Source organism: Talpa occidentalis, unplaced genomic scaffold (genome assembly GCF_014898055.3).
Source record: "Talpa occidentalis isolate TD23 unplaced genomic scaffold, MPIMG_talOcc4v2.1 talOcc4.8, whole genome shotgun sequence".
Lineage (NCBI taxonomy): Eukaryota > Metazoa > Chordata > Mammalia > Eulipotyphla > Talpidae > Talpa > Talpa occidentalis.
Window position 1 is genome coordinate 45,301,631 of NW_023605194.1, and position 25,879 is coordinate 45,327,509.

At 47.1% G+C, this 25,879-nt stretch overlaps 1 protein-coding gene across 4 annotated transcripts in view; it reads right to left on the minus strand.

Moving 5' to 3' along the window:
* HK1 (hexokinase 1) overlaps nucleotides 1-25,879 on the minus strand; it is a 109,454-nt gene that overhangs the window by 69,529 nt on the left and 14,046 nt on the right. For 3 of the 4 annotated variants that reach the window (XM_037497523.2, XM_037497525.2, XM_037497524.2), the window contains 2 exons: nucleotides 19,588-19,684; nucleotides 16,243-16,290 (listed from right to left, as the gene is read on the minus strand). In XM_037497523.2, coding sequence (XP_037353420.1) covers nucleotides 16,243-16,290; nucleotides 19,588-19,614 — 75 coding nt within the window. In that variant the 5' untranslated portion in view covers nucleotides 19,615-19,684. Of the gene's footprint in view, nucleotides 1-1,602; nucleotides 1,762-16,242; nucleotides 16,291-19,587; nucleotides 19,685-25,879 lie in introns of those variants that run through there. The other variant, XM_037497526.2, reaches the window with a different exon arrangement.

Genomic DNA, 25,879 nt, shown 5'->3' on the forward strand with positions numbered 1-25,879 from the left:
GAGAACTCATCCACACCTTAACTTCGCCACTGTGAAATGGGAAGAACATCACTGATGTACACCAGCAAGGAAAACTCATGAAATGCATGTGTGGCATGCACAGCTCCCTGAGCTCAGTGGCCAAAAGCAAGCTCCAGGATGTTCCACAGGAGCATGGTTGACAAGGCCAGAGTCACTGCCACTTAAAGCTTGGAGACACCACGGCAGATTCCCAGGCCTGTCTCCTGCTTCCCTCTCAGCACAGGATCCAGGACCCCAGCAGCAGCCCCAGGGTCTCTGTCTCAGCACCCCAAACCCCTCAGCCAGAGAAGCCTCAATCAAGTTCTCAGTGGAGGGCGGAGACCTGGGTCCCGCCCTGGCTCTGGTGCTAACTCAGGGGTGACCTTGATGAGGTTGTTGCCCTCAGCAGACCTGTTTCCAATTGTGCTAGAGAAGGGGGGTCTACACCCGGTGGAAGTAGAGAACGGAACATCCTGTGGCTTGAAGGGCAGAAAATCCAGGTCCATGGCGCCTGCCTGTCACCTGTAGGTAGCACTCCCTTGTTTGAATTACAAAGTCAGGCTGACTGCTAGTTCCTTCCAGTTACCTCAACAATAACCAATTTACTCGAGCAATAACATCTCTCCTTTGGGGTATGGGTGGGTCAACAGCATATGCAAGGCGGGGCACTGATAAAATGGGCATCTTTCCCTAGGCCTACACTGTTTCTTAAGAATATGGTGGCACAGTTGGCCTACAGGAAAGAGTCACCTTTAAGACCTGCCACCTGACAGATGTTAAAGGCAACAGCACCCCAGGGTAGGGAGATGCACCCCTGTGCAAGTACACACATGTTACATGCATGCATGTCAAGGTCTCCCTCCGACTCAAATGACCAGTCTCTGAGCTTCTGCGCTAACTGGAAATGACGGCTTAAGCGATGGTCACGTAGAGAAATAAAAAATTCCATTTAGACATGCCGCTCCAGACCTGAGGCCTATGAGCAAAGTTTCCGGTGGCCTCTCGGCCCCTCCCCGTTCCGGGAAACCGAGTGGGTCACCCCGTCCTCAGACTAAGGACCTCAGATTAACGAGCTGCCGCAACAGCTGAGCGCCCGGTGACAGTTTCTCCCGGCAGCAGACGCCCTCCGCCGGGAACCCCAAATATGGGATGCCTGGCCGCCAGCCAGCACTCGCGCCGGCCGCGCGCTCACCTCCCAGCATCTCTGCGATCGCTCCTCCGCCCACCGCGCTCGGACCCTTCCAAAATGGCCCTGCGGTCCCCCCACAACCACCTCCCCTCTTGACCCAGGGACCCATCTGACATACACAACCCGTTTCAAGGACACTGCAACAACAGGCAGCCCAGTCTCGGGGAGTCTTCTACCGCCTCCAAACACACACACACACACACACACGCACACACGGACACACACGCGCGCGCGCGCGCGCGCCGACAATGCGGGGAGACTGCAAGGGCGCAGCCTTTCCCCAGCAGCGGCAGTGCAGTCATAGCCGGCCTCGGGGGGTCTGGGCGCGGGAGGATGGAGCCGGCGGCGGCGAGCGGATGCGGGAACGCAAAGCTGCGGCCAGGGCGCCCGGCGGCGGCGCGGGGGGGTCTCACCTTTTTGACTTGGTCATCCTTCAGCTCGGTGAAGTAGTAGGCCAGGAGCTGCGCGGCGATCATGCTGGCGGTCGGGGCGCGGGGCTGCAGTCGTGCGGCCGGCGTCGACTCTCCGCAGCCCGGACTAGCCGCGGTCCCCGGGCGGCTGCTCCCCGGCTCCTCCTCCTCCCGCGGCTCCTCCCCCACGGCCCGGGGCGCGGCGGCGGCTCGCGCGCTCCCGGCCCCGCGCGCCCGGCCCCGGGCGGTGACAGCGCCGCGGCCCCGCTCCTCGGCGCCCATTGGCCGGCGCGCGCCTCTGCAGCCGGGCGGCGTCGGGCCGGGGAGGGGCGGGGGTCCGGCGGCCGCTCCCTCCCGCGCCGGAAAGGGGGCGGGCGACGCCGCGAAATCCTACGAGGCCCGGCGCCTCCCTGCACGTCCCCCACGTAGGGAGGCGGCGGCGGGCGGGAGTCGCGCGTGGGGGCGCCCGGCTCCGGCGAGGCGGCGGCGGGTGCGGGAGGAAGCGCCGGCGACGCGCCCGGGCGGGCTGGCTGCGGGTGGAGGGGCCGGCCCCCTTTTTCGGAGAGGAGGGCTCGCCCGCGGGTGTTGGGGGGCGGGAGGCGCTGGGAGGGGGCTTGCAGGGGTGGGCGTGGAAAGCGAGCCGGGCCGGAGCGGGCGGAAGCGGGAGCGCAGGCGGCGCCGTCCTGGACCCGGCTCTGCGCGCCGGCCCGCGGTCTCCGGCGCCAGGGACGCCGCACCCCACCTTGGTCCTCGTCGGCAGTGCGTCACCTCACCCTATCCCAGCCCGCTCGGCCCAATCTGCTGGCGGATTTCGATTGCCAAAGCAAGAGGGACGCCCCACAGCGCTCGCCCTTGGGCAGCTCGGTCTTGGGGTTCTCCCGGAGGGCGCACGCGGGTGGTGCCGGACTGAGGCCAATGCCCCTGGCTTGCCGCCACCACCACCATCCCCCCCACCCCCGCTTCCTCTTTTTCTTCAGGCTCGCTGGAGTGTGGGGGACAGTTTAGGCACCTTTTTTAGGTGCCATCTTTTCACTTCCCCGGGAAGTTAGCTGGGCTGGGAGAAATCCCTGGAAAACCGTTCAGCTTCAGAGGGAATGGGGGGGGGGGGCGGGGAGGGTGCTGGATCTGAGATTTTTGTGCTACTACTAGGACTGAAAGCAACCATAGGATTCTTAGATTAATTGCTCTGGGTGCCAACACCACCAGGAGCTTTTCTGCCTTACAAGATGACATGTAATAAGCGCAAAATACAAAGAAGTGGTTACTATTCCGATTCTACAGGTAAGGAAGTTGAGGCTCTGGGAGCCCATCTTGCTGGACTTTATACAACCAGGAAGTTGTAGATCCAGAATTAGATCCTGGGTCAGTGTGTTTACAAAGTCGGTGCTCATCCCTGGGGTTTGCTGCCTTCCTGTGTGAAGTCTCCCCCTCCCCTCCCAAATAAGCCACAGTCAGATGTCCAGAGTCTTACCTTACCCCAGCCCGGGATCCTGTGGGCCCCTGTCCTAGTACAGGTACAGTGGAATTGAGGAGATGACTTAGAAGAGGAACTCGTGACCTTTTGAGGCCGAGCCCCCAGTCCAGAGCACAGCCTCACACCCCAGGCTTTATGGCTGTGGCAGCCAGAGGTGCTTCTTGGAGACTTCCTCATCCACAGCATGGAGATACTAACCCCCAATTCACCCCACCCCCCTTGATTGTTGTGAAATACTGGAAATAAAATATTTGCTTATAATAAACTTAACAAATGGTAGGTATTAACTATCATAAGATTGCCTAGAATGCCAATAGGGTTTAAGCTTCAGGGCTTCTCTCTTGCATTTCCCCACAGTAGCCCCTGAGAGGCTCTAGCAAGGTTAAATTTGTAATTCTGAATTATTTTCCAAAGAGGCTCCCCAAAACTCTTCAAGTTTCAAACCCCACAAAACCAGGATATAAAATCATTATAAACCAGAGTTTTTCCAGCATTCATCACACACACTGCATGCCATAAAGCAAATTGGGTGAAGAGAACAAGATGATTGCTCTCAAGAGCCGTCCTGCAAATGTGGTTCTGCTAGACCCAACCAGGCTGGAAACTTCTGTGCATCCCAAATTGGGCTATGTGTTCTCTCTGTCTCCCACACTTAGCACAGGGCTAGCACTCAAAATGGAAATGAGCCCAGTGCAGTGATCAGGAGCAAATCCCTTAACACTGCCATGGGATACCATCTCTATCACTGCCCCAACTACAACCAAGATCTTTTATCTCAGCTGGAGCCAAGAAGAAACTGAACCTCCCAATGGCCAGACTACCCTGGCAGGGAGGTTCCCGAGGCTTTCTCTTCCCTAGTCTTTGAGATAAACTGCTTCTCAAGGAAGCTCACAGCTCTCCACCACTCGAAGGCTGCCAGGCCATAAGACCCATCAATATTTCTTGAGAAATATCTCCAGGCCTGCCACATTATCCCTTCCCAACCCACAGGCCTCACCATCTCATGCTATAAATATTACAGAAGACTCTAGCTGCCCTCCCTGGTCCCTGGCTTCCCGCCATGCAAGTCATTGTAAGGTCCAGGCCACATTATTCCTACTAAAAAGCAGCCTAATCGCATCATAACCCTGCTCAAATCCTCAATGGTCCCCACCTTTCTGGCAGAGCCAATTTAAACATCTCTGCCTGGTGTCCACGGCCTTCTAGATCCTGACTCCATATTTCCTCGCCTTTCTCTCTCTCTGTCCTTGGCCACATCCCACTGCCCCATCAAGTGCTTTCATTCTGAGCCCCTGCTCATTTCTTCCTCCTTGTCCTGTCTTCTCTGCTCACCTCCACCTGACCAAGCATCCCTCTCCCTATGGCCAGCCTCCCCATAAAAACTTCCGAGGCCTGGCTACTCACCACAGACTCCCAGTCCTCAGCACCTCCACAGAGCAAACTCTGGCTGTGCTCAGAGTCCATCTAGCACTAGAACAAGACTCTTCTTTACAAATGAGGAACCTGAGAAGCAGCAGGTGGGCCATCTTGCCCAGTACCAGTTTGTGGTAGAGTTTGGAGCTGGGACTCAGACCCAGTTCTGATGCCCAACGGGTATTCTGTCCATCCTTCACTAGCACCTCACGGCAGCTGGGCCTCAGATAAGTAATACTGAGTCATGACAGTCTGCCTGATATTGTTTCTGGCTTCTGGGGGGAGTGACCTTATCTGCCTCGATCAGACAGTTTCCTGCAGGCAGAACCTACGCTGCACAGCCCCAAATGGCTCGAAGCCAGGCCTGTGCCCATCTGTCATGCCATTCATCAGCTCCTGCATTTCTTATTCTGCCTCTTTTTGCCATTAAATAACTCTTAGGCCCCAGCTAAGCCCCTTGCTGATTACACCCCAGAGCCCCAGGAAGAGCAGCAAAGACCTAGTTAGAAAGCCTAGTTCCGCAAGTCTCCTTCTCTCACTCTCCAGCTGGCTCGAAGCCCCTGAGTTCTTTCTGGTCATTTAGTGTATACTCTCTTGTACAAGTTGAGAGGGTGAGTGTCGGATTGTCTGGGGCTGCCGCAGCACAAATCACACTTGCTGGTGGGAGTGCAGGCTGCAGCTCAGTCATGAGGTAACGTGCAGTAGGACCCACAGCACTAGGAATGTTACTCCAGAGTTTTCTGTCCAGTGGATCAAAACTGTACCCCGTACAAGCACACTTGTACCAACAGTGTTGTTTTTTTTTTTTTTATGTTGACAGCTTATAGGGGAGTTTCACATTTATTGCCTTGTTTCTCCTGATAACAGGCTGATGAGATTAGAAGAGCAAATATCATTACTCCCACTTAATCAGTAAATGAGGAGGAAGGGGGTAATAGGGTTTGTTTAAGATCTCAATGATAAAGTGAAGTGAAAAAAGAAAAATGAGGATCAGGACCCAAACCACTTTGTCACTTTGAAATCCTGACACAGTGCGGGGGGGGCCAGGAGAAGGACACTGCAAATTCTGAAAATAAGTGCAGAGAAAGAGTCCCCCCATTTAGCGATTATATTGGATGTGTGGTTTTCAACCTGGCTGCAAAAAAAAATCACCCAAGAACTTTTAGAAATCCTGGTGCCCAAGGTCTCCCTGGTAGTGCAACGGGTTAAGACACAGCACTGTAAAGCTGTCCACAGCCACTGCAGCACGAGTTTGATCCCCAGCCAGGGTGCTGACCCACATGGCACAGCAGACCTCTCCTGTCTTGCCCACTGTTTCCTTCAGCAGTGTATTTCAGTCAATCTGCCTGTTCTGCTCCCCACTCTGTCTCTGGCGAATCCTCTCACCTCTGCAACTCTGGCCTACATCCCAGTTCTTGTATGCATAAATAAATAAATCTTTTTTTAAAAAAAAAAAGTAATACTGGTGCCCAGACCCCAGGCCCAGCAATGATGGCTTAGTTAATCCAGTGAAGTCTGAACAGCCCCTTTTAAAAGTCCCCCAGGTGAATCTTAGGTGCTGCCAGAAATGAGGAAAACAGATTTGCACTGGAGGTTTCCACAGGAACATCTGGAGAAAATTTCCAAAATGAATCGGCCAGTAATATTTTTAGCAGATGCTGAGGGCAGTCCCTCCAGGGTCTCCATGGCCCTGCCCACCCAGTACACAGTGACGGGAAAGTTCGTGTGACTATCTCATCAACTTTGCACATTTCTGCTTCCTGCCCGAGAAACCTGGTAAGGAGGCACCACTGCCAGTCCTGAGGGAGTGGCTAGACTGTAAAATTATATTCTCAACCTGTTTCCCTTTTTTCATTTGCCCCAAGTTCTGCCTCCAAAGCATAATAAAAGTGATTATAAACTGGCAACCAGCAGTCTGAAACATGGCCTGCAGTCTGTCTTACTGGGTCCAACTAATATTTTATAAATGTGAGCCAACACTTAAAAATTAAATTTCCCTGTAAAAATCCAGGTGCCAGCTCACATTACGGGGCAACCACCCATTGGAACTGACAGAGCAGGGAGACTACAGCTCACTCTGAGCCCCATCCACCCACTTCTCTACCCACTGCAGGCATTTAAATGTTCAACTCCTGATCACTGGAGTTTACAGGAAGAAGGCCTCAGGATTTAGGGCCTGCATTAGGAGGAAACAAGATTTTAATCTTGTGCCCTAGGTACTTCTCTTGCGGCAACTAAATCCCAACTCTGTTAGTGTCATCAAGGCCCCTGCCCCTTGCTCAACACTGACCTTTTCACCCCTGCTCAGAAAGGACCCAACCCCCAGAGACATGTTTGTGGGCTTCTGTCCCAAGAAGGCTGGCACTCCCCTTTGGGGGCGACAGTTTCTCAGGGGGAGCCAAGGAAAGCCCAACCCCATCCTCTTAATCTCTGACTCTGACAAGCCTCCTCAGCATAAGTATGCTGGCCTGGAGGGAGAAGGGTTAACCAGCCTGCAGAGGCCTGCCTGCCTTCAGATCTGCTCCTTATCTAGGGCTGGCTCCTTCCCCAAAGGAAACCAGTATCTTGTTGGAACAGAGCAATCTCAAATCACCCTGCTAGTTACCCTGAGTTTCCTGGGATAGTTTTCCCCAGAGTCCACGAACAACTGCCTTTTTGGGGCCAACTAAAGCTCCTCAGTCCTGTTCCTTAGAATTAGCGTCTATTAGAAATATAGAGGGAAATAAATATTCATGCAGTGCCCAGTCCAGGTGAACACAAAGGCAGGATTCCTGGGCTGTGGGTTTCACAGGCCAACGAATGAAACAAACAAAAACTAGGTACTGATTTTTATTTTGCTAAGAAAGGATATGTTTTAAAGTTATAATTTCCATCTCCCCCTGCTAGCATAATTTCCTATAGGAAAAACTATTTTAACTCAGAGAAGTAAAAATAATAGTCCTTCTTAAAACTAAATACATTTGACTATAATAATAGCAAGTGCTTAAGTAGAACTTTATACCACATATTCTAAATTCTTATAATAACTCGTTTGACCCTCAAAATAATCTATATAGGTAAATTCTAGTAATATCCCCATTTTATACATGAGAATAATTGTTAGGGGGAAAGGATGTCCTGAGATAATCTCATACAGGCTTTGTGGACTCCACCCCCACTCCAGACTAAAGCCATCAGGACATTGGGAAAGACAAATCCCATCACCACCAATTAAATCCTGGCCCTGTTAAAGGCAGTAGCTTTACCATCAGCTGTTGCCGTGATGCATTGTCCTGGCCACCAAAAGGGTGGGTCTGACATGGCAAAGGGCAACAGGGCAGCCGATCGGGTGGCTAAGGTCGCTGCCCGTTCTGCCCATTCTGCCCTCCAGGGTGCACTCATCCCTCTTGTGGACCTGACTCAGTATGCTCCTGAATACACCGAGCGGGATGAGGAGAGAGCTCGTGCATGGGGATTTACTGAGTTTGATCCCAGCTCTACTTGGAGAGTAAACTCTCATGGGATGATACTCCTCCCGGAGGCCCTGGTATATCCGGTGCTAAAACATCTTCACGAGGGATCTCACTATGGGAGAGATGCCTTATTAGAAACAGTGCGCCCATATTTGAAGGGCCCGTATTTACACAAAATAGCACAACGGATCACCAGAGGTTGTGAATTATGTGCCAGGAATAACCCCAAGACTGACTCCCACCCTAAAGCCATTGGGGTTCAATATCGGGGCAAGTGTCCTTTTGAGGACTGGCAGGTGGACTTCACACAAATGCCTAGAACAACAGGCAATTTCAAATATCTCTTGGTTTTTGTCGACACGTTTTCGGGATGGGTGGAAGCATTTCCCACAAAGACGGAAAAAGCTTCCGAGGTTGCCAAACAGCTACTGAAAGAGATAATCCCTCGCTTTGGGTTGCCGGACTCTATCCAGAGTGATAATGGGCCGGCATTTGTCTCTGACGTCACCCATGCAGTGAGCAGTGCGTTACAGATAAACTGGAAATTGCATGCTGCATGGAGACCGCAGTCTTCCGGGCAAACAGAAAAGATGAACCACACCTTGAAGAAAACCTTGGCAAAACTGTGCCAAGAAACACAACTTCGTTGGGACCAGGTACTATCCCTTGCCCTCCTCCGCATAAGAGTGGCACCTAGAAGTGGGCTACAATTAAGCCCCTTTGAGATTGTGTTTGGAAGACCTTTTCAGGCCTCAGTTCTGAAAGCCAGTCCGGAAATAACACAAGATTGCCGGATCACGCAATATGTGAAACACATCCAGGAGGTTCTGGCAGTGATTCATAACTTTGCAACCTCAAGGATCTCTATGCCTCCTGATCAACCATTGCATCCCTTCAAACCTGGAGATCAGGTCTTACTGAAGACTTGGCAGAGCGGGGATGCTCAAAACCAGCTGTCAGAAAAATGGACTGGTCCCTATGATGTCTTGTTGAGCACACATAGTTCTCTGAAACTTGCAGGCATAAAACCCTGGGTACATCATTCCAGAGTTAAGAAAGCCCCAGGAGGAACTGACCCAGAGACGAAGTCCCATTGGTCTTGTGAACCCATTGAGGACTTGAGATATTTGTTTAAGAAACAGACAAAAACTTGAATGTTACTGACTTCTTTTCCAGTTATTGTTGCAGGATACCCAAGGACTCATTTTTTTTTTTCCTGAAGAAACCCTGAGAAAACTAACATGCTCTAACCAATCTTCTTCTTTTCAAAGTTTAGGAGACGTGAAATAACATCTAGGATCATGCATATGGTGCCACTATTTTTTTACACAGAAAGGTTTTCAATCTTGATTTTGATTTTGTTATTTTTTTTAACTTTCTGCTTTTTTTTTTTACCTTTGAGATTTTTTTCTCTGCTTTCTTTTTGTTACTTTGGCCAATGAGTGAAACTGCAGTTGCATGAGATATCCCACGCGTGATAAAATGGTAACTAATGAGCTCTTTGTGTCTATATGTTGTATGTCTGTATGTCCTTTCCTTGTGTCCTTGTCTTGACCTCAAGTGATTGACAAATTGGTATACATGGTGCCCATAGACGTTGAAAAAAAAAAAAAAAAAAAGAGAGTCTCCAGTTATGAGAAAAACTAAAGGTTATGGTTTGATTGTCAACATTGTGCTACTGAACTAAGCCGGTGCCTTCATAGAGATTGAACATTGTTGTTTCTGTTATTTTTCTGATATTTATGGCAAAGCTTCCCAGAAATCTAAATTCAAGTACAAATTTGGTAGCCTGTCATTTGGCTGATGCAAGGAAATTTTGTGGAACCTCAGTAGAGCTCCTGAGACACTCCACAAAGTTTCTCCCTTTCCTCCTGGGAAAGGCATTAGATGAATTTGTTCTATTTGGATTTTACCTAATGAAGTAAAACTGGAAGGGAAGCATTGTCACTTGGGAAAATGGTAAAACTTTGGTATGTACAAAATGTTAACAGTAGTATCTGGTATGTGTGTAAATTGTCAGTGGTGATTGTCACCTTATAATATTATAATTCAATTGTTTCACATCTACAGAAATTGTTTCTGAAAATATAGGGAGAAAAGGTCTCAACAGATTCCTATTGATGGAACTGTTGAGAGTAAAACTTTTCTACTAAGGACTGAATAGACTTGGAAATACACCTCATATTTACTAAGTTTTCCTTGACATAATAATACTGATGATTTTTTTGCATTTTGCTCTAAATCCACAAAGTTTTCTTGTTTTGGTGACCAGGATCTGCAGCAAGGTTGTAATTTTTTTTTTTTTTTCCAACAAAGCTAACTTGTGTTTGCATTTTCTCTCCCCTTGATACCAACACGGCATAAAAATAGTGGTAGTAATCTTTTACTACTTATCTCAGAGTCTGTTTTTGCATAACTTCCATAGGGATTTTGTTTAAACTGAAAAAAATTGGACATAAGTTTCATTGTGTGGCTTTGTGTGGAGCTCTTCCAGAAAGTTGAAACAGAGCTGAACCAAGAAGAGGAGAACCTGTATGCCTTGTTTGTAGGGTTCCAGAGACCTCCAAAGAAGGTGAGGAAGCTTGCCTCCATTGGCAGGACTGGACAACCCGGCCAACGAAAAGTCCCTGGTACCCTCGAGAAGAGGAAAGCCCAGGTGGAGTCTGATGAGACCAACTTCTTTCAGAAGCCTACACGGACCGGATGTCAACAGTTCGCTCTGAATCCTATATGGAGTATTCCAACGGAGCCAGCTAAAAATTGCTGCTTAGTTATTCTGCCCTGTGATTTTATGCAAAAATAGGCAATATGGTTTAAAAGTAGATTTGGTTTGCAAACTTTTGCTATGCTGTTTAAAAAATTTGGGATCAAGGTTGAGAGAATTTGTCTTTACATAAGTTGAACCATTTTAAGATTTTTTTTCCTGTGATTTTTGACATATCTGCTGTCTTGTTCTGGCTAATGCCCCCAGATGTTTTCTTTTGGCTGGGACTGATGAACTGTTTTTCCAGGAATGGAGGACTTTTGCTTTCCACAATGGACACTACCTGGAGGGATTCGTTTTCTTTCAGACTGGAACCCTGGAAAATTTTCATCTGAGACTGTATCCCAGAATCCATATGTTTGATCTTCATCACCATGGAAATGGTGGCAAAAAGTGAAAGGGGGGAATTGTTAGGGGGAAAGGATGTCCTGAGATAATCTCATACAGGCTTTGTGGACTCCACCCCCACTCCAGACTAAAGCCATCAGGACATTGGGAAAGACAAATCCCATCACCACCAAGGGGAGGGTGGCTGGGACCTGAGGGTGGAGTTGGGCAGCCAGGTTGGATATAAAAACCAAACACGTGGGCCTTGCTGGCTCTCTGGCTCGCGATCGCTCGCCTCCTGGCTTCACCGCTCCTGGCTGGTGGCCAGCTCTCAGAGCGCCATTTTGGGATTCCTGATCGGCGGATCGGGTAGGACTCATTTAAAACTTTGTCTCCCACTTTTCTCCCAGAGCTGTACATTTCCTCATTTCCCTTTCCCTTGTAAATAAACCTTTTATTAACCTTTCACGTGTGCCTGCAGTAGAGCATTGATAAGTCCTTTTAAGCGCGCGGGTGAGGACCCACAGTCAGGCACCCCGTTTTGTATCGGGGCTGCTCTACAACATAATGAGTCTCAGGAAGGTTAAATGACTCTCCAAGGTCACACAGCTACTGAGTGGAAGAGCTGGGATCTGAGCCTGTGCCATCTCATTCCAGACCACCCACTGTTGTAACAAGGTGTAATATTCGTTTTATATAATGTCCCTTTTTCTCTTATCCACCAGGGCCCACTGACATCGTGCTATTGTATTGTATTGGGCAGCCTCTTTGCTAGGGTACCAGTGATGTTTGGTTTTGTTTTTAAGGCATGGTGCGTGGATCCTGCTCTGTAGAACCTCATATAAAGGGCGTTCTTGAACCTAGTGGTGGGGTAGATCCATCCTACCAGAGGAGGCTTCAGATCTACTCCTTATCTAGGGCTGGCTCCTTCCCCAAAGGAAACCTGTATCTCGTTGGAACAGAGCAATCTCAAATCACCCTGCTAGTTACCCTGAGTTTCCTGGGATAGTTCTCCCCAGAGTCCATGAACAACTGCCTTTTTGGGGCCAACTAAAGCTCTTCAGTTCTGCTCCTTAGAATTAGCATCTATTAGAAATATAGAGGGAAATAAATATTCATTCAGTGTCCAGTTCAGGTGAACTGGAAGCAGTTTTCATGACTTCTGTCAATTCAGCCAAGCTGGCTGATTGTGCCTTCCTTCTTCACTGCCTTCTGCGGGTCAGTCCCAATGTGCCCTTCCCAAAGAACTACTCTCTCAAGCGCTCCAGCCCTCTCCTCTCTCCCCAGCTCCAGACCCATTTTCCCGACTGCCTGTGCTCACGACTCTTAGATACCCACAGGCATCTGCAACTCAGTATGTCTCCATCACAGTCATTTTCTTATGAAATTTATTGTTCCTTCTCAATTCCCTCCCTGGTCATTTATTCATTCAACAAATATTTGTGAAGCACTTAATCTTCCCTGCCCTTCAGAAGTCACTAGCAATGTGCTGGTGACCAAAGCAGAGTCCCTGCCCACATTCCGGGGGGAGGAGACAGACAGGAAAGAAATAATACATGATGCAACATATGGTAGGTCAGGTGCTTGGAGGAAAAATAAAGCAGAGTGTAGCTGACACAGTTTTTTCTTACAATTCTTGTTTCCCCAATGTAATAACTAATAAATGTTTCAATTTTTAGGTGAATTCAGGCCCCCTTAATAAAGACTACATTTCTAGCCTCTCCCACAATGAAGTTCTGGCCAAAGAGATGAAAGTTAAAGCGGCTCATGGTAGCTTCCAGGGCTTCCTCTGAATCAACCTTTCAGAGGTTGCTGCACCTTTCCCGCCTCCTTGTCATTCCTCCTTCCTCCTTCCTGCTGGCTGAAGTACAGACAAACTGGCTGGAGATCCAGCAACCACCTTGGATTATGAGGTAACCCTGGGAATGGCAGCCACACAAAACAAAGCAACAACAACAACAAAATAGAAGCTTGTGTCCCTGACACCAAGGTGCCACATATCAGCCCCACCCTGACTAGATTTCTAGATTTCTAAAACTTGAGAGAGAAATTTAATTACAGTGCATTAACACAACTGCTATTTTGGGGGGGGGGGATTAAATTCCTACTTGTCAGATCTAATCCTAACTGATATACAAGTTGGACAAATAAGAGGATAAGAGTATCATTTAAGATAGGCTGGATATGGGCCGCCCTGGTGGCTCAGTGATTGAGCGCTGGGTTGCAAAGCTGCCCACAGCCTCTGTAGCGCCAGTTCAATCCCTGGAAGGGTCCCACAGGGCGAGGGTCCCACAGGGCTCCCAGACGTCTCCTGCCCCCTGCTGCGCAGCATTGTACTTCATCTGCCTGCTCTGCTCTCCGCTCTGGCTCTGGTGAATTCTCTCAGCCTCCCCTGCTTCTGACTGTACCCCAGTGCTTGTATAAACAAATCTTTAAAAGGAAAAAAAAAAAAAAGATAGGCTGGATAAGAAAGGGCTCTCTGAGGAAGTGACACTTGGGCAGAAACCAGAATAAAAGGAGGGAGTATATTGGACCAGTGTCTGGGAAAAGAGTGTTCCAGAACCATCTCGCTGTCACCCAAACTAGGCAACCTTGAGCTGCTTTCTCTCCCTTGCCCAACATATAACACATTACCAAATGCTATCAACAACAAACAAAACGAATGTGTCTCAAGAACTAAGAACTAAACAATCTGGACCTCAGAACTGCCTTGACGCCATCCCCTCCATCCCCTTTGTTCAGCCAATAACAGGTGTCCTATTAAGAGAAACCATTGCCAATCCAAGTTCACAAAGATTCATGCCTATGTTTTCCTCTAAGAGTTTTATGATTTTACTTATTGAATATTTTTAGCCCATTTAGAATTAATTTTTCTATATGGTATGAGGTGTGAGAACTTCATTCTTTTGAAGTTGGATAGCCAATCATCCCAACATTGGCTTTTCTTACTCCATTGAGATGTTTTCACACTCCTGTCTAGATCAAATTACTGTGAAAGTAAAGGTTTATTTCTGGACTCTCAATTCTATTCCATCAATTTCTATGTCTATTCTTGTGTCATTACCAAGGAAATATGAGTTCTCCAACCTCTTTCTTCTTATTCAAGATTGTTTTATCTCTTTTAAGTCCCTTCCATTTCCATATGAATTTTAGGGTGAATGTGTCAATATCTGCCAAGAAGTCAGCTGGAATTTTGATAGGGATTGTGTTGAACCTATAGATCGTTTAGAGCATTGCCATCTTAACAATATGAAGTTTCCAATCCATTAACGTGAAATCTTTCCATTTATTAGATCTCTAATTTCTTTCAGCAATGTTTTATAGTTTTAAGGGTATAAGTCTTACACTTCCTTTAAGCTTATTCCTAAGTATTTTGTTCTTTTTGATGCTATTGTAAATATAATTTCATTTTTGGATTGATTTTTGCAAGTGTATAGAAGTACAGTTGACTTTTGTATATTAATCTGGTATCCCACAATTTTGCTGAATATATTAGTTCTAAGAGTTGTTTTTTGGGGGTATGGGTATATGTGTGTGTGGGTGTGTTTGTGTGTGTGTGTATACCTTAGGATTTCCTATATACTTTTCTATATAAATTTTCTATGCACTTCCTTAATCAATGCAGCAATATAAAAACATTAAAACTAGGTAAAAGAGAGTAACTGCCTATTATTACATTTACATGAGGTTTAAGAATAGAATAACTGGGGCCTCCCTGGTGGCCTAGAGATTAAGTCACAGTGCTAACACCACTACAGCCTGAATCGATCCCCAGCCAGGGAGCTAATCCATGTATGGTGCAGCAGACCTCTCCTGTCTCACCTGCTGCTCCCCTCAGCAGTGTATTTCAGTAGATCCACCTGTTCTGCTCCCCATTCTGTCTCTGTTGAATCCTCTCATCCCCCAAACCTCTGCCTACACCCCAGTTCTTGTATGCATAAATAAATAAATAAAATCTTTTAAAAATTGAATAACTAATCTATGGTGATAGACATCAGAACAACAATAACCTCAGGACAATCTTGCCCCTGCCAGACAGACCAATATTTAATCACACAGCTCCTCAGACTCAAAGATACTCTGAGCTCCACAGACAGAGCCCCCCTTCACTGGATGGTTAGTGGCAGCCCCACTTAATGTCATCAGCCTCCCCTCCTGCCTTTGCCACCAGCACTCTAGATGTCAGCCTCTCCTATTTTTTTTGATACTTCACAGTCTCTGCTAGGAATGTTCTTCTGGGGCTTGCAAATTCCTCCTTCTGCTTCAAGACCCTCCACAAATCTCACCAGCTCTATCCAACCTTCCTTATTTCCCCAAGACAGGGTCTCTCTCGCCTTCATCTGGCTCTTAAGGCACATGTTACCTAATGTAACTTTTTTCTTTTTTACCTGCTGAGCCTCACCATAAATTTTCTGAGGTGGGAAACTGCTTCCTAGTCATTTTCAAAAGAACAAGAATGTAGCTGTTCAATCAGTGTTATAGAGGCAGCATAGAGATGTCTGTGAGTCCAGACCCAGGCTTGGGCCTCACCTGAGATCAGGTAATGGGCCCGGATGCAGGAGTAATGGTGAGTTAAGGTTCTTTTCCCAGAAAATTGACTCTTAAAGACTCCATCTTGCCAGCCACCTTCACATGAAGCAACCCATCTCAGAGCCATCGATGGCAATTTTAAAGCACTAGGTAAGGTACATGCTTGGGGAATGGAAGGTGGGGGGCATCACAGATAGCACAGAAGTCTCTAATTAGAGACCGTACAGGATATGTGAATAGGAAAGATCTTAGGCTTGACCATGTGTAAGTGCAGAGGGGTCGGGTGCCGAGTTCCCGGCCTGTTAATTCTGTACATTGGAAAGGACAGGAGAGGGCAGGACCCTGCCAATCCCTCTCCCAGAGTCCTTCCTCAGTCAGTGTGCCCCATAGCTCCAAGGCAGGAGGGGTTATGTTTAGCCCTGACTCTCAGTGTTTTGTTTCCAAGAGAGGGCCAAGAAGGGAGCCTCATAACAAAGGACCCCCTACAGAAAGCACCCTATGGGGGTGATCTGGGCCCTCTGCACAGGTTAGAGGGAAACGCTCTTCCTGACCCTGCGGACTCTCCTGCAGGTCTGCTTGGCTCTGCAACCAGGTTCAGAATTCTCACAGGGAATTGCCACACAATATCACTCTTTACAGAAAATGTTACAGAAGGAAATAAAAAGAACATTTAGGTTTCTTACCTTATTTTGATCAAGAGGGGGATGGATTACATTTTTAGAGGATAAATCCTTAAAGAAAAGACAGGACAAGACAAGATGTTACCAACGACATTTTAGCAACTTGCACTCACAATATAGTGATGCTAATAATGAATCAATCATGCTCAGAAAGTAAAAGAAATTATAATAAATTGAAAAGACCTAAGCACATTCTAACGTGATTAACAATTCTCTGGACAAAATGCAGCAGAGGTCAGGAATATTCTATTCACAAATTTATTCACCTAAACATTTATTAGGTGCCTATAAATGTGCCAGGCACTGTGCTAGGAGGTGTCAATCCAGAGATGATCTCTGCCCTCCAGACAGCAGACTCATCCATTGATAGTGAAAGCATGGCACTGGCTGAGTTGCTAGAGAGGCCTGTGGGGGAGCCATGGGAACACAGGGGTCTATCTCTGCTCAACCAATGGCCCCACGTGTCCCCACAATTGCAGGATGCAACGCTTCCCAGTTGAGCATGGAAGCAAGATATGCAGTGACCCACTTGAGGACCCAGCATCTTTGGTGAGTTAACAAGTTAGCATCCCACCCTTCATGGCCCTTCCTAATGTCCACTGCCTCACAGACTCTGCAAGCTGCTACCAGTCATGAGAGAGGCCCGGATAGATTTCTCCTGATGGAGCAGAGGGGTAAGGAGGCTGCAGTGAACTGTTTCCAGCAGTTCTCCTCCCTGTATGCATGCTCTTACGTTGTCTCCTGTAGCAACTCTGGGATTGGGAGTGCGGCTTGCTTTGGCTGGTGGGACAAGATCAGCGTAATGTGAGCAGAGGCTTGGAAACAGCTGTGTTTGGGGGCTCGTCTTCTCTTGCTGCTCTTGCAACCAACACTCTTGGTGGGCGAATAGGGGTGGACCCATAGTGATATAGAGCACAAAGGGTAAGAAAGGAGGCTGAGGGCCTCCCTGGTGGTGTAGGGGTTAAAGTCTCAGTGCTAACAAGCTATTGCCAGCCATTGAAGCATGAGTTCACCCCCCAACCAGGGAGCTACCCACATGGCATGGCAGACCTCTCCTGTCTCGCCTGCTGCTCCCCTCAGCAGTGTGTATTTCAGTAGATCTGCCTGTTCTGCTCCCCAATCTATCTCTGGTGAGTCCTCTTTCTTTCTCTCTCTCTCTCTCTCTCTCTCTCTCTCTCTCTCTCTCTCTCACAAACACACACACACACACACGTGCTCAACTCTGGCCTGAACCCCAAATCTTGTATGCATAAATAAATAAATATTAAAAAATATCATGGCCCTAGTAAGCAAGAAAAGGCACCCCATAAACAGTCCCAGTGACCAGGACAATTTAGGCAACTTTCCCACATACCCAGGGCCCAGAGTCTAGGCCTTAGAGCAATACCAGCATGAGAGCAACTTCCTGCTAAAGAGAAGTCATGAGGCCTTGCAGACACTTGCATGAATTAAGAGTAAGACAACAGTGAAAAATACCATCTGGGTCTCAAAATGGCCAGGGAGCCAAGGAGAAAGAAACTGAATGGACCATATAATTTTTGGTCCTTCCTTAGATTTTTTTTTTAAGATTTATTTATTTATGCATATAAGAACTGGGGTACAGGCCAGAGGTGTGTGTGTGAGAGAGAAGATTCAGCAGAGACAGAGTGGGGAGCAGAACTGGCAGATTGACTGAAATACACTGCTGAGGGGAGCAGCGGGCGAGACAAGGGAGGTCTGCTGTGCCATGTGGGTAGCTCCCTGGCCGAGGATTGAACTCGTGCTGCAATGTCTGCTGATAGCTTCATAGTGAAGAGACTTAACTCCTTGTGCTACCAGGGAGGCCCCTTCTTTAGATTAAGAGTGGGAATTCAATATCCAGAGCAAAACATTTCCAAGCTTGGAATAGCTCCAAATACAACTATCCTCAGGAAGTTAGTGGTTGGAATAGCACACACACTTCAGTCTGGAGTCTGATGTGAAGGTAGAAAGAATACAGGCTTAAGTCAAAGAGATTTTAAGGGTTTATGTTCTGGACCTGCCACTAACCAGTTAGGCAAACTTGGGAGAGGAATTTAACTTCTCTACGCCTCAGTTTCCCCATCTGTGTAATAGGAATGATCGCTACTTTGTTGAAGCTTTATAAAATTGCTTTGTACATTTTATACATAATTTCACATAATAATTCATGTTTACTAATACTAAAATGTTTAGGTGAGTGGCTGATACAGAGTAATTGCTCCAGTAATTTACCCAGGCTATTTGAGAGGTCAAACCAACCACCAACTCCTGGGTTTGCCTTTTGTATTTGAGACCCAAGGGTCTGTGTTCTGCTCTCTGGACCCCAAAGTGCCAGCCTAGACCCAGACTGACCCTGAACTCCAAGTGCCAGTGCCCAAGCCTGCTGACTGCCGCGTGGCGCCTATGACACTGGCTGCTTTGTGCCACCTCTCCAAGCCTGGCTGGCCTGCTTTAAACTCTCAGTGGCACTGTGCCTGGGACTGGCAAAGCCGGGCAGGGACACAGGAAGGGGACAGTGGGGACCACGAGAGGTGGCAATGACATCCCAAACAAACCTTCTGCTTTGGAGGTGGTGCTCCTTTCCCAGGGAAAAAAACATTCTTTTTTCCCCTCACTGATTGGGAAGCAAAGGAGGAAAAGCAAAAGAAAAGGTGCACAGAGGGTCCAGGAGCCAAGGGAGTCTTCAACTTTATAAATTTAGTAGCCTCTGCTCCTCATTAGACACCAAACAGGTGCCTCAGATTTTGCAAAAGAGTCTGAGATCAAGTTCCCAATTGTGAGTTGGACATGGGGTCAAATTCAATTCTCTCAAAATCCTATTAGTTCAGAAGGAAGCGTCTAGGCTAGACTTTGCAAAACCTCCACTGGAGATAATGAGGGGGACATTTTTAAGTCCGTCTTGACTGAGGGAAAAATTGTCAACTTTCCCCCAGGCCCTTTACCTCGAAGTGAAAGCAACTCCTCAGGCTTGCATGCTCCCCACTTTCGGATGCTAATTGGAAATTAATTTGCCATCCACTCTGCTGGAGGAAGGCTTCTCTTAGGGATGAAAAGCTACACTCCTGTTTGAGCACATATTTGTGACTTCCCAGCATAAGCGTCTAGGAAGAGACTAAGCAGATGGGTGATGAATGAGCCTCTGGGCTCCGCTTGGTCAGGACCTACATGGCCCAGGTGGGAATTAACCTGCACAAAGAGTTAAAAGTTGGACCTAATGGGCTCCTGCCAGGTCGCATAACCAACCCCTGGTAGGCTTTTGATTTGGGGCTTCCCGACCTTTAAAACGGATCCCAGCATACAGGGAGTGGCGCATGTGACCATGTGAAGACAGAAAAGGTATGATCTTACCACTCCTCGATGGCAGTTCTGTCCCATGGTGGGGAGGGCCCCGCCTGTGATTGGGGCTTGTCCTCTCAGCTGCTCTCAGCAGAGGGGTCTGGAATGCCTGGAAAAAAAGCAAAGCCCAGAGGAGGTAGGGAAGGGGTGCGTCAGCTTTGGTTCTGTCCTCACCAGCCAGGAAGCTAAACACCCTGATACTGAGGACCACATGCTGAATTCAAGACCTTGTTTCCAGAAGAATCCACAGTCCCAAGTAAAATGACATAAGATTTCTGGTAGCATATTATTCTGGAAGAAATTCCTTGGATCCTTGTCTGCAGGTGGTGCCTCATCACCTGATTTCTGCCACCTCTACTTATAATAGGTCTGAAAAGAGGGTCAGGCTTTGGGGAGGAAATCAAATAGAAATGGAAATTAGCCAGGGTCACTTTAAAAGTCTCAAATTTCAGAAGTGATATCTTTATCATAGTCTCATTCTTTTCTTCTAATTCAAACAAGGTAGGGAGTATTGGTAAAAATTACTTTTCTAATTATAAAAGCATTACAAAAATGGTTAGAAAATATAGACAAGTTGTTTAAAAAATAAAAATCACCTTTACTCCTATGAAAATAAGTTCTATTAAGATTTTGTTATTTTATATATATATATATATATATATATATATATATATATATATATATACACACACACATTTTGGTATATATATGCCCTTAAATTTTTCTCTAGAAAATTACATACCAATAATCACAAAAATGGAGCCATGCTATAATACTCTCTTTAAATCTACTTTTTCCATGGAATGATACATTATAAAAATCTTTGCATGCAAATAAATATGACCTCATTAATTTTTACTAGTTGCCCTGGGTAGAGAGTTTATAATTCACTATGCAAAAAGCCTAACTCAAGAATATCCAATAATTGTTTGATCGTGTAAGCTAAAATTCATAGTTTTTAATAAGTCTCTATGATATCCTGAACAGTTTACAGATATTATGTGATTTGCCTAACAATTAGCATGTGTCAACAAATTCAAAAGCATGACTACAATTTAAGGTCTTTTCAACTCTAAGAGGGTAAGCCAAGAGTCCTGACTTCCAAACTGGCATAATACCAGGTCCCAGGCCACTGAATCCCAATAGCTCCAGCACTGGTGAATTCCACCAGTGTTGGTCTTGGCAAGATACCTGTCTGTTGGACCATCCCAAGTTCTCCCCAGACCAGTTCAAGGAGGGATACACAATATTGGGGGGGGAGGGGTTACATAAACAGAATTAGAAATAAAATTCATTCCCAAATCCCTTCATCTCTAGGGTTTCTGGAAGAGAGGACACAGAGACCTGGCTGTTACATACACTTCAGAGAACTTACAAATATCGGTACTGGTATTAGAGCCACTTGGTCACTGCCCCCACTTTCATCGGAGAGTAAATTCCCAGGATTCAGGAACTTTGTCCCCAGAAGAGCACATAGTAGGTGTTGGATGCAACCTTGAGATCAGGCTGCTTGGTGTGAAGCCTACTCAGCTACATAGTAGTTTTAATTCTGGAAAAGCTGACCTATCTGAACCTCAGTCTCCTCAGCTGTACAATGGGGATAATAATAATAATAATAATAATAATAGAGTCACAGAAATATGAGGTCTGTGTATGGAAACAGCACTTAGAATAATGTTTGGCATCTAGTATAGTAAGTACTTAATATATGCTAGTTAACTATTACTACTGCTGCTTGATTAGCAATTTTACTAAAATAAAACAATTGTGAATGCAAATAGGACTTTTACTGAGGGCCTAAACATCAGTTACAGAATTAGAGGCACCACTGCCTATTCAGACATGGCTTCAGGCTATGGACTTGCAGGGAAAGAAGACAAATCATTGGGGAGAGGGAAGTCAATATCAGCACTTTTATTTATGACTTTTTAAATCTTACCCTGTAACATTTTTAGGGTATTACTTATAATGTGCACATTATTTTAGCACATTGATAAAAGTACATATGTATATACATAAATGTACATGTATTTTAATTGAGATATAATTCATATACCAAAAGATTCCCCTTTTAAAGTATGTATACAATTCAGTGGTTTTTTTAGCATATTGACAAGGTTGTACATCCATCACCACTATCTAATTCCAGAACATTTTTGTCACCCCAAGAGAAACCCTATACCCAATCACTCTCTACTCTCTCCTCCCCATAGCTCCTGACAACTAGTAATCTAATTATGCATGTGTCTATTCTGGATATTTTACACATATAGAATCATATGTATTTATAATCTCAAAATAATCAAAATTCTTGCATTACTATTACTACTGCTGCTTGATTAGCAATTTTACTGAACTTAAAACAACTGTGAAAGCAAACAGGACTTTTAGTGAGGGCCTAAATATCAATAGCTTAGAAATGGAGGATGTGTCTACAAATGTGTCTACAAAAATACTTTCCTGATGATGTGCATGGAGGGTCCTGAAGGACAGTGCGAAGGCATCTTGCTTTGTCCCTGTTGCCCTATAAGCTTGCTCTACAGACATTGGCAGGAGGTGACTGACAGGCTCCATCAACCTGTGCTAATGGCACTTGAGTCGCTGACACAGTTCAAAACAGATCATGGTCTAAATATAATATACATTTTGCTTTGTAACATGCTCCTTTCCCCATCCCTTGTCCTATGCATTCCATCCATCAGGCTGTTCCTGAGTTATGTCCTTTTGTTACAGAGTGTAATTTCCATAAAGAGGGGAGGTTCCACGTTCCCTGCCCCAGCTAATGAAGGGTGGAGTTGAGCGGTGAGAAGGAGACCTGGAGGAGGGCTAAGGGGCTGAGACAAGTGAAGGAGAGGGCACTTGCTTCTCAGCTTTGGGCTTGCACCTGGGACTTGGGGGACACGAAAGAAGGCAAGTGGAGTTGAGACATGGAGAGATGCTTGGAAGTGAACGTAGATGAGAGACACATGAGGAAGGTGACAATGGCAGCCTTTAACTTGATTTGTACTTTAATTTTGTTCCTTTCATCCCAGACTTGCCTGGCCCTTTCCACTCCTTTCTTATGGTTCCCCATCAGGAGATGCCTTAGACTTGTGGCAGGCTTCTGGGCTTCCATGGCCCTGCTTTGAGCCAACTCTTCTTGGCTGGGTATTTACCCAAGAGGGCATGGGTAACTGGGTGTTTCACTGGGAAACTATTATGTTTTCTCAATTCTATTTTCTCTCTATGTACATTAATTCTATTAAACTTCTTTTCTTTTTTTTCAAAGATTTATTTATTTATGAATATAAGAACTGGGGTACAGGCCAGAGGTACAGGCGGTGAGAGGATTCACCAGAGACAGAGGGGAACAGAACAGGCAGACTGACTGAAATATACTGCTGAGGGGAGCAGCAGGCGAGACAGGAGAGGTCTGCTGCACCATGTGGGTATCTCCCTGGCTGGGGATTCAACTCATGTTACAGAGGCTGCAGATAGCTTCATAGTACCGTGCTTAACCCCTTATGCCACCAGGGATGCCCTAAACTTCTTTTCTAGTAAGGTCTTACATACTACGATTATGCTTTGTCTTCGTGCGGCGGAAGGCAGAACCCATTTAAAGTGTATAGGTTTGGGGTCCTGGAATTTCCCTCAGTTCTGTATGCTGACACTTATAATAAACTGGTAATTTGACAAGTAAACTGTTTTTCCTGAGTTTTATGAGCCATTTTAGCAAATAACCAAACCCTAAGAGATCATGGGAACCAGTCAGAAGCACAGGTTACCACCTGGATTAAAGGGTGGTGCCTGAAGTAGTGGGGTGAGAGGTCAGTCTTGTAGAGCTAGAGTATTTAACCTGTGGGATGCGCTACCATCTCCAGGTAGACTGTTTCAGAATTATAGGACACCTAGCTGGTGTCGCCGAATTGCTTGTGGGGTGAAGAAACCCCACCTATATGGTCATTAAAAAGGTTCAGTGAGGGCCTCCCCGGTGGCGCAGCGCTTGAGCGCTGGGTTGCGAAGCTGCCCGCGGCCTCTGCAGCGCCGGTTCGATCCCCGGCTGCTCCCCGGCCACCGGAGGAGGGTCCCACATGGCACGCAGACCTCTCCTGCCGCCCGCTGCTCTCCTCAGCAGTGTACTTCGGTCCTTCTGCCTATTCTGCTCCCCGCTCTGGCTCTGGTGAATTCTCTCACCCTCCCGCACTTCTGACTGTACCCAGTGCTTGCATAAATAAATAAATAAATAAATAAACAAACCAACCTTAAAAAAAAAAAAAAAAAAATTTAAAAAAAATTTAAAAAAAAAAAAAAATTTAAAAAAAAAAAATTTAAAAAGGTTCAGTGAGAGAAGTGAGGAGACACGTGGGTGGAATGTTTCTTCCTTTACAATCACCCAGCTGAGCCCAACTCAAATTGGCAAAGCAGAACCATGGGCTTATTTTTTTTAAGCCACTATATTTTGGGGAGGTTTTGTAATCGATAACTGAATCCTATTATTGAAGAGGCCCCAGGGCCACTAAGCTCTGGCCATCAGGGACCCCGCGTGGCCTCCAGGGCTGGGTGCAAACCATGGCCTGCTGGGATGAGGGACCACACTCTGCCCCTGACTGGAGAAACGTCCAGGCCGGAGGAGAAACGCCTGTGAACTCTGCCCCTGATGTCCAGAGCAAAGGAGCTGTTGTGAAGTAGGTGGAGCTGAGCTACCATTTGGGGAACATTTAATAGAGGTCCATGCAGGCGGGCTTGCTCTTTGTCATGGAAGCTACTGTGGACAATGACCATCCCACTGGCCTGCCCAGCAGCATGCCTTCCCATGGGAGTCAGGGGGGTGGGGAGGGGTTCCCCAGTGGGGGCAGAACTTGGTAAGATTCTGCCCTGGGGTGTCAGTCACAGACCCAGGTTCCAAATGCAGCAAAGCTTGCCTGTTCCCTGCAGGCTGCTGTAGTTACAGCTCCACTTCGCACCGTGATAACCAGACCTCCCTCTGCCCTGCTAGTTCCCCCTCTCTTTATCCTGTTGGTTATAATTAAAAAAAAAAAAAAATTACAGCACCAAAGGCTCTTTTATTTTCATTGGTGGCAGCAGGGGACCAGACCAGAGCTGGTGAGAGGTTCTGAGCTGAAGACAGTTGTTATGCCCCATGCCCAGTGACACCAGGAGTTTGTCCCTGCCCTCTCGGAGCAGCTGAGTGGGAGACCCCTGAAACAGGAGTCAGGGAACCGCCTCTCGCCCTGCGTCTCCCACCAGTTACCCAGGCGGTCCCCAGGAAGATCCTGAACCTCGCTGAGCCTCAGTGTCACCTGGTAACAGTCACTCTCCTGTCTACCCCATAGGGTCGTTGAGAAGATGATAGACAGCTACCTGGGTCCCCAGACAAGCTACCAGCCTGGCCTGAATGGAAGCTGGCAGTCAAGAAGCATCATTGCCCATAATCCCTCAACAGTATAGCATCAATTCAGACGCTGATATTAGTAAGTTAAATTAAACGTTGCACTCACAGAGACTGACCACATCACACTGCTTATGCACGTTCTTATTTGATCCCGGTAATGCTGCCACTTGCCCAGGGCCACTCGGCAGGGGAGACAGCACCGGGTGGATCTTCAGTCTCCAGAACCCGCTGTCTTCCCATTCCACGCGCTGCCTCTCCTTCAGGGTCTGTGTCTCCTCCTCGCCTGCCTCCCCCCACAGCCTCCTGAATGCTAGAGCCGGTAAATTGCAGGCTCCTCAGATCCAGGCCCTCCACAAGGAGAGCCGCAGGAGCCAGGCTGCCCACTAGCATTCAAAGCAGTTCATCAACTCATTCCACACGCATTCTTCCTTCCTTTCTGATACCCGGGCAGTTTTCCAAGTCTAGTTCAAACGCTGCTCTGAATCACCAAAGCAACCTTACAGAGAATAAGTGTTACGTATTTCCCATTCGTATTTCTTTCTTAAAGTCCCCCTGGGTCTGTCACATAACAGAGATGATGCTCTCATCTCCTCCTTTGGCTTGGTGTCTGCAGTTACCAGGAGCCAGGAGTAGAGGAGAGAAAGGAACCTTCTAGACTGGTCCAGGCACTCAATTGAAACTCATTCAAAGCAGCATTGCTTTTTATCAAGCCATTTTTTTCTACAGTTCAAGTAGAAATTGGTCACATTTCCACAGGCCCAGCCGCGCTGGGTCCCTATCCAAGGTATGCAGGCACACCCTATGCACACTAGAAGCCCGCGTTCCCATCAGCCAGTCACCCGGGGTCCCTCCTGCAGGTACACCCTATCCGCGCCAGAAGCCCGCGTTCCCATCCCTCGGTCACCCTGGGTGCCCACTGGTCCTGCACAAATC